Source organism: Diabrotica virgifera, chromosome 8, assembly GCF_917563875.1.
Source record: "Diabrotica virgifera virgifera chromosome 8, PGI_DIABVI_V3a".
Lineage (NCBI taxonomy): Eukaryota > Metazoa > Arthropoda > Insecta > Coleoptera > Chrysomelidae > Diabrotica > Diabrotica virgifera.
The window spans coordinates 168,887,768-168,900,022 of NC_065450.1; the positions used below are offsets into that span (position 1 = coordinate 168,887,768).

Below are 12,255 nucleotides of genomic sequence, written 5' to 3' on the forward strand. Positions count from 1 at the left end.
GTCACAATTTAATTCGCGAAAATCGCCAGGCAACAAACTTTTATACCAGTCGAAAATATTGCCGGCAAAATTTTCTCTCTTGTGATATTATATAAGATAATTTTTGGTAATATCCCGTCGTCAAGTATATTACGTCAGATGCCCTTCGTTGCTACGAAAAAATACATTCAGTGACATTAATGACAATTCATATTTTAAAAATTGTAAAAGTGATGACTTTCAACCGTCAAATATTTATAACAACTGTGTGTTTAATTGTACCGTGAAATGGGGTGAGATTGATCAATTTTAACTTTATTTGATTTATATTTTAAACGTTTTTGTGACTGTTCTATATTTAAACACTTCACGTGTTATATTAGTATCTAAAGAGTAGTGATTTAATACTAGTTTTGTTTTAATTATTAAGAAAATCCACTTATCTCATAAAAAAAGGGTGATCAATCTTAGACCCGTGACTGGGGTGAGATTGATCATGATGATTTTATAGCATGAAACAGTAGTGCTTTTAAATAGAATATGATCAATCTTAACCCTGACTAATTCGGTCAGACAGTTTTTCGAATTTTTACAAAGGGGTGAGATTGATCATGCGGGGTGAGAATGATCACACTATTTTTATTGTACTCTTCTTTATTTATACAAAAAAAAACATATTTTAACAATTAAAAATGTAATTCAGAACAATTTATAAAAAAAGAAAATTTGATTTAACATTCTTTTATATTAATTTCTCCGCGAAAATTATGTTTTTGTATCCTATCAGAAATCGTCTCAAGTGTCGGATCTGGTAGTAAGGCAACTACTTCCTTGAAGGGAACAGTGGATATGTAATTTTCAATTACTTTGAAAATCTTCCTCGATCCTGCTGATTTAAGGCCGAAAAACTTTTGACGAACATTCTCAAATCCATTGCACTTAGAGGATATCCCCAATCTGCACACGTTAAAATGCTATTTATAATGGCTACTTCTTCTTCATATGTGAATACAGATTGTCCACCTATTTTCTTAATCTTCCTTCCATGGTATTTGTTATTCAAAGTCCCGTAGGACAATTTGTATTTTTTTGCGGCTTTTCTTAGCGATAATCCATTTTCCAATACATCTTGCAACGCCTGATTAACATGTTCTTCATTAAAATTGCCATACGTTCCACTGCCTAATTGCCTTTTGTACGTTCTTCCCATTTTGATTGATATTCTTAAATCTGTAACAAAAATTATAAATTAATTTCTGAAACGTACGTAACGTGGGGTTAGATTGATCACTTGATCAATGTCACCCCATTCAATATTATCCGCCATCTTAAAAAAGCTGGCGTTAGTTAAAATGCTAGATACCTAAAATTATTATTACAAAACCATACAAAATAATTTTATAACACTAGAAATAGCGAACTTACCTCTGTTCTTCCTCTACCATCAAAAGTACACAAACTATAAAAATAGGACAAAAATTATGGTTAATTTCAAAGCCACAGAACTTCTTCCCAATGCCAATTGCAAACTAACAACGACGTGAACTGATCATAGTCAAGATCCAAGAAATGAATAGCGCCACGCCCAGAAACAATTTTACATTGTTGCCGGTTGTATCTACATATATGTGATACAACAACAAATGATCAATGTCACCCCGGGAGATCAATCTCACCCCATTTTACGGTACTAATTTGTACTTACATAAATAAATTACAATAAAATTTTGGTTTAGAACAGTTTTATTCATGAAATAATCGCAACAAATTGCACTCGATCTCTAAAATTATTATCGAATTTTTGCCCTCGGTACACTTGGATATAATTTCACTCCCCTTCGGGTCGTGAAATAAAACTGCCAAAGTGTCACTTGGGAAAAATTCGATAATTTTAGAGCTCTTCTGCAATTACTACTGATAATTCGAAGAAATAAAATTATTTTGACATAATATTTAAAAGTCAAATCAGTAGACAATTACAATGGTTTTGAATGGTCGTCATGGAAACCAATATCGTCGTCGTGGTAACCTATTATATTGAAAGTTGGGTTTTGACAACCTGGTCAAAGAATTAATTTGTGTATTTTCACTTCTAAATAAAAATTGACATGACTCTATTTTTGTGGTTTTTCTCCAAACGTACGGCCCTAGAAAAAATATTGTTCCTAACTCATGCGGAAAGTGTCTTCCCCGCACTCGACTGCTTCCCGAACTCCAAGCCTAGGACAGTACATATCCTTGTCGTATTCCTAGTCTTATAGTAGGGAGTCAATATAGATCTAAAATTTGCATCGTTTCAGAAAAAATCAAACAATTTTTTCTATTTTTCTTATTAATCTAATTTTCTAAAACCTTTTTTGTTGGTTTATAAAATATGCTATAGCAAAAAGTTCTACTCAAAGAATTGGCTGCTAATTGCTTATTACTTGTTTAAACATTAAAGCTGTTTTGTATCAGTAGGGGAGCAAAGTATGCTAAATGTGCAGTCACTCGAGTGTTATGGGGACCTATTGGATTGTGAAGAGTAGGTCCTAAAACCAAAACAAGTTAAAAAGTTTTCCATTTTAGTGGGGACTTTACATTTTTAATTTACTTTTCCATTTCCAACAATCGTTATCCATAATTCGAAAAATTGTCTCAAATAAAAGTTATTTATTTTTACGTAAGGAATCCAAATCTGCAATAAAAAATGGAGGCTCCCATTTAAGATTATAAAGTAAACCCCCACCCTACCTCCGTGGGGGGTCGTGTTTAGTGTCATTCAATAGATTTTTCAAAAATGTTGAATAAGTGTATTTTTCTGTTTTTCGATCTGATGTTCATTTCGCGAAATATCGCGGGATTCGTATTTAAAATATTAAATTTACCCCCACCCCTCTCTCCGTGGGAAGTCGTGTTTGGTATCATTCGATAGATTTTTGAAAAATATTGAGCACGCATTTTTTAGTTTTTTATCTGTCATTTATTTCGCGAAATATTCGCTTTTTTCTTTTGAAATTTTGGGACTCGGCCATTTCCTTACGGCCCTCTCAAATCGTCAGATTTTTTAAATATACACTGTTTTGCATGTACTTAACTTACCTTTTCTGACGATTTCGAGTTTTTCTAAGGATAGATTTTTTTTCGGCCCCTCCTTAACGAACTTCCCTGCATTAAGAGCCAATATATGGTAGAGGTACATTTTCAAGGTACAAGGTTTCTCCCCATGTAATAATCTGACGCGCTCGAGTAACTGCAAAAATCCCCGCTTGGCCTCCCCTACCATAAAAATATCGGGGAATTCATCATTTTACGTTGATCAAAAATGTTTGTTGTGTGTGAGTCCTTGTGGGATCGGTACTCATCGGAGGGGACGCAGACGTTCGGATACGCAGACGTTCGGAGCGTCTCTTTGCAAAGACAATGACGTCGACTTTGTAAAGTAACAAGACACTTACTCAACACACACACACACACACACACACACACACACACACACACACACACACACACACACACACACACACACACACACACACACACACACACACACACACACACACACACACACACACACACACACACACACACACACACACACACACACACACACACACACACACACACACACACACACACACACACACACACACACACACACACACACACACACACACACACACACACACACACACACACACACACACACACACACACACACACACACACACACACACACACACACACACACACACACACACACACACACACACACACACACACACACACACACACACACACACACACACACACACACACACACACACACACACACACACACACACACACACACACACACACACACACACACACACACACACACACACACACACACACACACACACACACACACACACACACACACACACACACACACACACACACACACACACACACACACACACACACACACACACACACACACACACACACACACACACACACACACACACACACACACACACACACACACACACACACACACACACACACACACACACACACACACACACACACACACACACACACACACACACACACACACACACACACACACACACACACACACACACACACACACACACACACACACACACACACACACACACACACACACACACACACACACACACACACACACACACACACACACACACACACACACACACACACACACACACACACACACACACACACACACACACACACACACACACACACACACACACACACACACACACACACACACACACACACACACACACACACACACACACACACACACACACACACACACACACACACACACACACACACACACACACACACACACACACACACACACACTACACATGACACTAGGTGCCTAACTGCAAAAATTTTTTTAATTATGCTGAATTAGAATTTGACGTTACCATTAGAAAATTAAAAAACAAACAATTTCTTTGAACGATTATACAGTATGTCTGCGTAACTTGGAACCATATGGGAAACTTTTTTATTATCAATTTTAAGAAAAAAAAAATTTTTTTTATAAATTTCGCAGATGACACAGACCTTTTTGCAAATAGTCAGAGCTAGTTGATCTTATACGACTGGTCGCAAAAGAAAGTCAAGTATTTGGTCTGCAATTAAACATATCAAAGACGAAGATCACACATAACCACAATTTACCGGTAGGAGCATATGCTTTACCGGTTTGAGGTTATGAGCTTATACTTATATTTGGGATTATTGATCAGAAAGACAGAATCACTACGGGAAGAGATTAAACGTACATGTGCTCTAGCAAAAGTTTCCACGGCAAAAATGACAAACATATGGAAGGAATGTCAAATTTAAAGAGCGTTAAAGATGATGTTGATCAACTGTTTAAAATTCCCGTACTACCTACTGAGCCAAAAGTTAGCCAACGACTCTTCAGTAAAGTCCATCTCCAACAATAAAAATACTTTGGATATGATATGAGAGCAAACACAGAAAACATGGTAAGACTCATAGACCTGGATCCGCGTACCAAAAAAGTTGATTAATAGCAAGCTGAAAATTTGTATAAATTTGTAAGATAGCTTAATGGTGCCTAGTCGGATAATCTTTGATATATGGGAACACTGGAACAGGGGAAGTTTTAATTGTGGAACATGTTAAAATTTTGGAACGTCAGACTGAGAAAAACGTTCCATGTATTTTGTTGGACAGAACTTTCAATTGATTTGTTACTATTTCATTAAACTCTCATGCAAAAATTAGACTGGTGTTTATCACCAACTGGACATTTTAATGAGTGGAACACGAAGAACGTGTCAAATGACAGGAATCGTGTTGTTTAATAATAGCCAGGCGCGGATACAGAGGGGGGTCAACGGGTCCATGAACCCCCTATTGCATTAGTCTCTTATATTTTTACAGTTTTACAATTAACCCGACTTCAGCAAAGGAACATTACTGCTATAAATGATCAATTTGTGTAACTATTTTATGCAAAATGCTTTATTTGAATTATTAACTTATGCAATTATTATTTTATGCGTTTGTTGCAACTGAATATATGGAACGGCATGACTCAGTAGGTAAGATCATTCATTAAGAGATAGCTATCAAAGTGGTATGCTTGAGAATGACAATTACAAAACTGGGATTACAGACCAAACAGTGTCAAATAATGGAACATATTTCAGATTAGTTCATAAATTCACGAGACAAAAAACACTAATTGATGTGGTTATACCTAACAAAAATAATCTGCGTGTCAAATATAACGAAAATATCGCCAACTACGTAGATTTGGAAGTACCAGACAGTACCTATTATTCTCTCTACTACTGGAATCATTCCGATGAACATTCTAGAAACCATAAAATAGTTGGGTCTGAATCATCATCTCTATAGGTAGACCACATTAAAAGCTGTATCACTTTTTAAACAATACACGAAAATTTTTGGGAGATACTTCAGCATAACCAAGTCACCTAGGACTCGACAGCACGGAAAGAGCGCCACTAGAGCTCAATCCTTTTGACACCGTACGTATCTGGGATGAATGAATTTTCCCCTTAGAGGAAGTAAGAGCCGTGTGAGTTATAAAATGGTCAAAAACGGATATACAAAGTCTTCAGAAAACAAGAACACTTCTCGCAAAGGCACAAAAATATCATCCACTCAGTGCAGCAGAAAGAATAACATTACCGCGGCACTACCATCTACTTTAAATAGCGCAATTTACGCAGTAGATGAAACAGCGCTGCTTAAACTGATGGAACAAGCAATGAGCATAAACCATCTTTCTAAGCCAGAAAAATGCGAACCTGGATGAGTAAATCTCTGCATGGGCGACATCTCAATGAGATCAGCCAAAAATATGTCGGCAATATATTGTCGAACTATTGGCTGAGTTCAGGATATTTGCTGAAACAGAAGGTTTCCTACTGGCTATTCAAGATCAGGTTATTCCAACTAAAAATTACCAGAAATATGTAGTCAAAAACGCTCAAGTCCACAATGACAAAAATGCCGATATGGATGTCAAACAAAAAGAAACTATCCAACATCTTACAGCGGGCTACCAGCTGATAGTCGATACCGATTATAAAGAACGCCATGAATCAGTAGGAAATATTATGTACCAGGAATTAGCCAATAAACTGGGACTTCTCCAAACCGACAATCTTCCTTGATATCAATACGTCGCTGACAGAATGCTTGAAAACGATAATTACACTATACTGGAACCGCACTGCGCTCAGAGCTTTAGAGGGAACGTGAGCCATGTGGCTAAATCTGGATAATGATAATAATATTTCGGTAAATCTAGCCCCCCTATTATACTCCAGGCTGTGGGTGAAAAATAGGTCGATTTCAGGATATAATTCAGGAATTTTTGAAACCTATCAGGTGTTGTAAAGGACGATGCCAGGAATAACTTATACTAAAATGTGACCAAAAATATTGTGAGCTATTTTTATTGCGATTTTCGTTTTTTAAATTTGAAATTTTTAAAGATTTTTAATTTTGCAGCTTAGGATATTGATTCTAGAGAAAAACTTTTTAATAGAAAGTTGTAGTAAATTAAAAAACGTACAATTTGAGCTACGGTAAGTTTAATTTCGTTTATTGGTTATTGCAAAACAGCCTGCGAAAGTCCAAAATGGCCGTTTTTTACAATTGCGTTATTTATTGTACAAATAATTTTTTTATTTTTTAAAGCTTTAAAATGAAGATCTTTCAATTCCAAACATAAAAAAAATTGTAAGACCGGATCAACGAATTTGTTGCTTAGATATTATAAATTGTTTATCCCAAGAGGTCAAATATCGAAGGCTACAACTTTTTGAAAAAAAATCATAGAAAGTTGGTGAAACATCCAATCTCCTTCTAAAGAGTTATATTTTCATATTCTGATGTAAACAAATGCGTAAAACATTTTTAAACCTCTAATTTTTGGGTTTGAAAATAAGGGGGCTAATTTCGTTAAAAACATTTAGAGCTGAAGCGGCCCTGTACATCCTATGAGTTTTTAAATTACAGATTATTGTTGCTGAAGACGAAACAAAGATTTATAAAGAAATAAAAAATTTCTACGACCAACTGAAGTCGAGCTAAATGTTGGGTTTGAAAATAAGGGGGCAAATTTCGTTATAAACATTTAGAGCTGAAGCGGCCCTGTACATCCTATGAGTTTCTAACTTATAGATTATTGTTGCTGAAGACGAAACGAAGATTTATAAAAAATAAAAATTTTCTACAACCAACTGAAGCCGAGATAATTGTTTCTTTTTTCTTAAATCGTATTAAATCGTAGTGCCTTTATTTATAACAATTAAGAAATTATTTTACAGTCATTGACTAAAGAAAGACTTGTATTATATTAAAATAAAAATTATTATAAAATATAATTACATTTAATTATTAAAAATTATTTTTAAAATCGGTGCTTTTGCGAGCGGCCGAATTTTGCAAATCGCCCGGTTCGCTTCAAATCCGCGCGCTCGGAAAATTTTTACGTAACTTGTATTAAATTATGACAAAAAACAATTTAATAATATTACCATTATAATATACAGTCGATTTACCACTAGTCTAAGAGCTGGGAGCGGATTTTGTGCGTGATAAGTAATATGGAAAAACTATATGGGGATATGTTGAACTAGTTGTGTACATTACTCTCCCCAACGGCCGGAAACCAGAGTTGGGGCCGAGGGTAGATATAAGGGGTCAAAGTCCCGGTTTTTATTATTTTTTTTGTGACGCTTTTGATAGAGATAGTGCACCAAAATTTGGGAATTAGTAGGTCATGACGTAACTAATTTAAATCTCCAGGGGCGGAACGCTGCGTGGCCGACAAAGGGGTGGGGGAAGGGTTGAATATTAAAATTATAATTGGGTTTTTGTGACGTTCCTGATCGAAATAGTGCACCAAAATTTGGGATTAAGTAGACCATGACATAACTAAGTAAAATCCCCAGAGCCGGAAAACAGATTGGGGGACGAGGGTAGTTATAGGAGGTTAAAGTCGCGGTTTTTATTATTTTTTTTGTTACGCTTATGATCGAGATAGTGCACCAAAATTTGGGAATTAGTAGGTCATGACGTAACTAATTTAAATCTCCAGGGGCGGAACGCTGCGTGGCCGACAATGGGGTGGGGGAGGGGTGAATATAAAAATTATAATTGAGTTTTTTGTGACGTTCCTGATCGAGATAGTGCACCAAAATTTGGGAATAAGTAGACCATGACATAACTAAGTTAAATCCTTAGAGCCGGAAACCAGAGTGGGGGACGAGGGTAGTTATAAGGGGTCAAAGTCGCGGTTTTTTCTATTTTTTTTTTCTGACGCTAATGATCGAGATAGTGCACCAAAATTTGGGGATAACTAGTTCATGACGTAACTAAGTAAAATCTCTATGGACGAACGCTGCGTGTCCGACAAAGGGGTGGGGCTGCAGGGGTGAATATATAAATTATAAGTGGTTTTTTGTGACATTTGTGATCGAGTTGGTGCCCCAAAATTTGGGAATAATTAGATTATGGCATAACTAAGTAAAATCTCCAGGGGCGGAACACTGTGTGGGGGACAAATGGGTGGGGGCAGAGGTGAATGTAAAAATTATAGGGGTTTTTTTGTGACGTTCGTGATGGATATGGTACGCCAAAATTTGGCAATAGTAGATCATGACATAACTAACTAAAATCTCCAGGGGCGGAACGCTGCTTGGGTATAAAGGGGTGGTGGGTACGGTTGAATATACAAATATAGGGGTTTTTGTGACCTTCGTTAACGAGATAGTGTACCAAAATTTGGGAATAAGTAGATCATGAAAAAACTAAATAAAATCTCCAGGGGGCGGACAAGGGTGAATACGCAAAATTTTTGGGTGATGCTCGTCAACGAGAATATGTCCGTAACTTGCACAATTCATTTATTGTAGAATCAAAATCCAAAAGAGCGGACAGCTAGGTGGGGTCAGCTAGTTTTGTTAAAAACGGTGTCACAATATTTTCATAAATAATGTAGAGAAAAACTTAATTTTTTTATATTTTTCAAAATAACATTATAACATTGATTTATGCAAATAATTATAATTATTGTTCTCGAAAATTTATTATTAATTGATAAAAACAATGATGAAATTAGAAAAAATTCATGGTTTTTCATTGGAAAATGTAATTTTATTTACATCTACAAGTACTAAGAGGCTACATCAGTGTGTAATTAATATTAATTCGAGCGAAAGTTTTGCCGCACTGTTTTTCGAAAGTTTTGCGAACCTTTGGCAACAGTGCCTCGGAAGTAGGTGACACTATCAAAGACGAAAGTACAATATTGTAATTAGTCATTGTGATAACGGTGACTATTTCTCTATGTTGCTAAATGTTGTCAGTTAAGTTCAATTTCTTGTTATAGATAAACGATTTTAGTATGTAGTTCCAATGTGACACAAAATCTAGGCATGGAATAAAAAGTTTATTCGAAGATAGTGTAATTTTTTGTTTTTCTTTTATTTAATTATACTTAGAGTAATTTCCACATACTAACATATTTTTCAAATTGTTCTGTGTACCGCTATTCTTTAATATAGTACGTATATGTGTGTCAAATAACCCGACAAAATATTCAAAACAAAAGCTGCAATCTTGGAAGGCGTTTTTCGTCTTGATGACGCGCTGATGTAGCCTTTTAACATATATAAAAATTTACTTAAAGATATACTTTATACAATACATCTAAATTACATTAGTCATCATCACCGCTAATATTATTATCATCAGACTCGTTATTATCATCATTTTCATCACTTTCACACTCAAAATCATCCATCTCATTTTCAGACTCATCATCCCCTATAACAATATCTCGAATAGATTCTGGCAACTGTGGGCCTTTAAACCAATTAAATTTATAGGAATTATCATCAGCCAGTTTCCATCCATAATCAGTAGGAATGAGTACTGTTGGAACTGATTTATGAGCATTTAGCCAAATATTTGTTATATATTGTGCTATATAAAAGTGCTCATATAATTCAACTTTACAAGGTGGGAAACTTGAGGCATCAAAGTTTTTTAGTTTTTTCTTACAAAATGGTTCATCGACATCATTCATCTTATATTGACGGTTAAATAATTTATATCGCATAGAATTCACATCCCGATCAACAATCTTTTTTGTGGGAGCTAAACCATATAGTTGACAAATAAAAGTTTCTATAACTCTAAAAACCTCATCTGGATCTTGATCAATATTTCCAAGGGAATAAAATGCTTTTTGGTATCTTTCTGACTTAACTAATACATTGAATGGCCTTTTTTTCCCTCTTCTATATAAACTAGGGTTATAATCGCAACCTGTTAGGGCGTGAAAACCTGCTAAAGCTTTGCATAATATTTCGCCATACTGTTTATAAATTTGACAAACATCAATGAACTTTTTTTTTCCTGCTACTCCACTTTCAATCCAAATTTTTGAGTTACTTTTTAAATTATGCATATTGCTTAATAAAATTATGAGTATATCAGTATCTGAGCATTTTACTGTAATATTGGAATCTTTTTGAATTTGACAAATGTGAAAAACAATTTTGGTGTCAGCCTCTTCGTGGGCAGGACAGCTGAAATGAGGTACCACAACTTTTTCAACATTCCCAACAGCATTAACTAAAAATGTATGGCATTCGTAGAAATTAACGACAAGTTTTTTTTGTCCAATAAAGGGTGCTACCTCATTTTTTCCCCAAAATGTTAAGAAAAAGTTCACCAATGCTTCTTTGAATTTATTATTACGCAATTCTTTCAAGAAATCTACAGGACGTTTTTGATTTGGACCTGTAATATTGAAACTGCGCTCAGCTTCATTGTTACCCCTTAAATTTCTTTCATAATTTTTGATTGAATGCTTAAAGTATTGATCAAAGAGTAAATGAATTTCTAAAGCAGTAGTATTGGTTATTTTTTTTAAAAATTTTTTGGCTATGTTACCAAATGTTTGGGGTATGTCGACAAGGCAATGAAGAATATAAAAACCGTCGATTACGTCAATCTCAGAACAGGAAGGTATTGTACCATTTGAGATATGTAGACACTCAACTAACAAAGATTTTTTGGTCTTGCAAATTGTTCCATCCATTTGGCACATAGACATTGGAACCGGTGTTATTGGATAGGTCAGAGCTTTTTCTACATCTGTATTATTAGTTAACGATATGCAAAGTAACCGACCAAACAAGTCTCTTTGAAGTCTAACTTCATGCACCTTGTTGTTTACAATAATTTTCTTTTTTACATGAGCTGATGCAAAATTCAGAATCTTATTTTTTGCAATAGGTTGTTCAAGTCGGCTTTCAGATGTTGCACACTCCTTAATAAAAGTTTCTCTCAAATTTTTACCATTTAGTTCGATATTTAAAAGAAAATCTCTTACGTCACATGTTGTTGCTTTTCAGGTTGCTATATTGAATAAACTTTTATGGTCTATTTCAGTGTGTTTGAAGGGATTCATGTTTTCGTTAATAGTTCTTATAGAAGCTTTAACTTGCTTGTTTGATATAATTATTTTACTTTTTTCCAAATCAGAAGTTACATCTTGACATTTTTTTAAACCTGTAAAATCTAACACGTGAGAAACGATTGTTGTACGAATGCAACTACTTTTAGCCCAACGCTGTCTAGCTGATATAGAATTAGTAAAATGTGTTACTCCAGTTAAACGACGTGCAGCATCAGCATTTACTGTCTGTTCTAACG

General features: G+C 35.2%; 1 protein-coding gene across 1 annotated transcript; it reads right to left on the minus strand.

The window, feature by feature from the left end:
• Nucleotides 1-742: 742 nt before the first annotated feature.
• LOC126889737 (uncharacterized) lies at nt 743-1,647 on the minus strand. The gene is made up of 2 exons (XM_050658286.1): nt 1,405-1,647; nt 743-1,209 (listed from the first exon to the last, which is right to left on the minus strand). Exon 2 carries the CDS (start codon nt 1,187-1,189, stop codon nt 842-844), a length of 348 nt encoding a protein of 115 aa, XP_050514243.1. The 5' UTR covers nt 1,190-1,209; nt 1,405-1,647; the 3' UTR covers nt 743-841.
• Between the last annotated feature and the right edge of the window lie 10,608 nt (nt 1,648-12,255).

What these genes read in the sequence shown, in the direction of transcription:
- LOC126889737 (XM_050658286.1), bottom strand. Translation starts at nt 1,189, where the DNA reads ATGGGAAGAACGTACAAAAGGCAATTAGGCAGTGGAACGTATGGCAAT.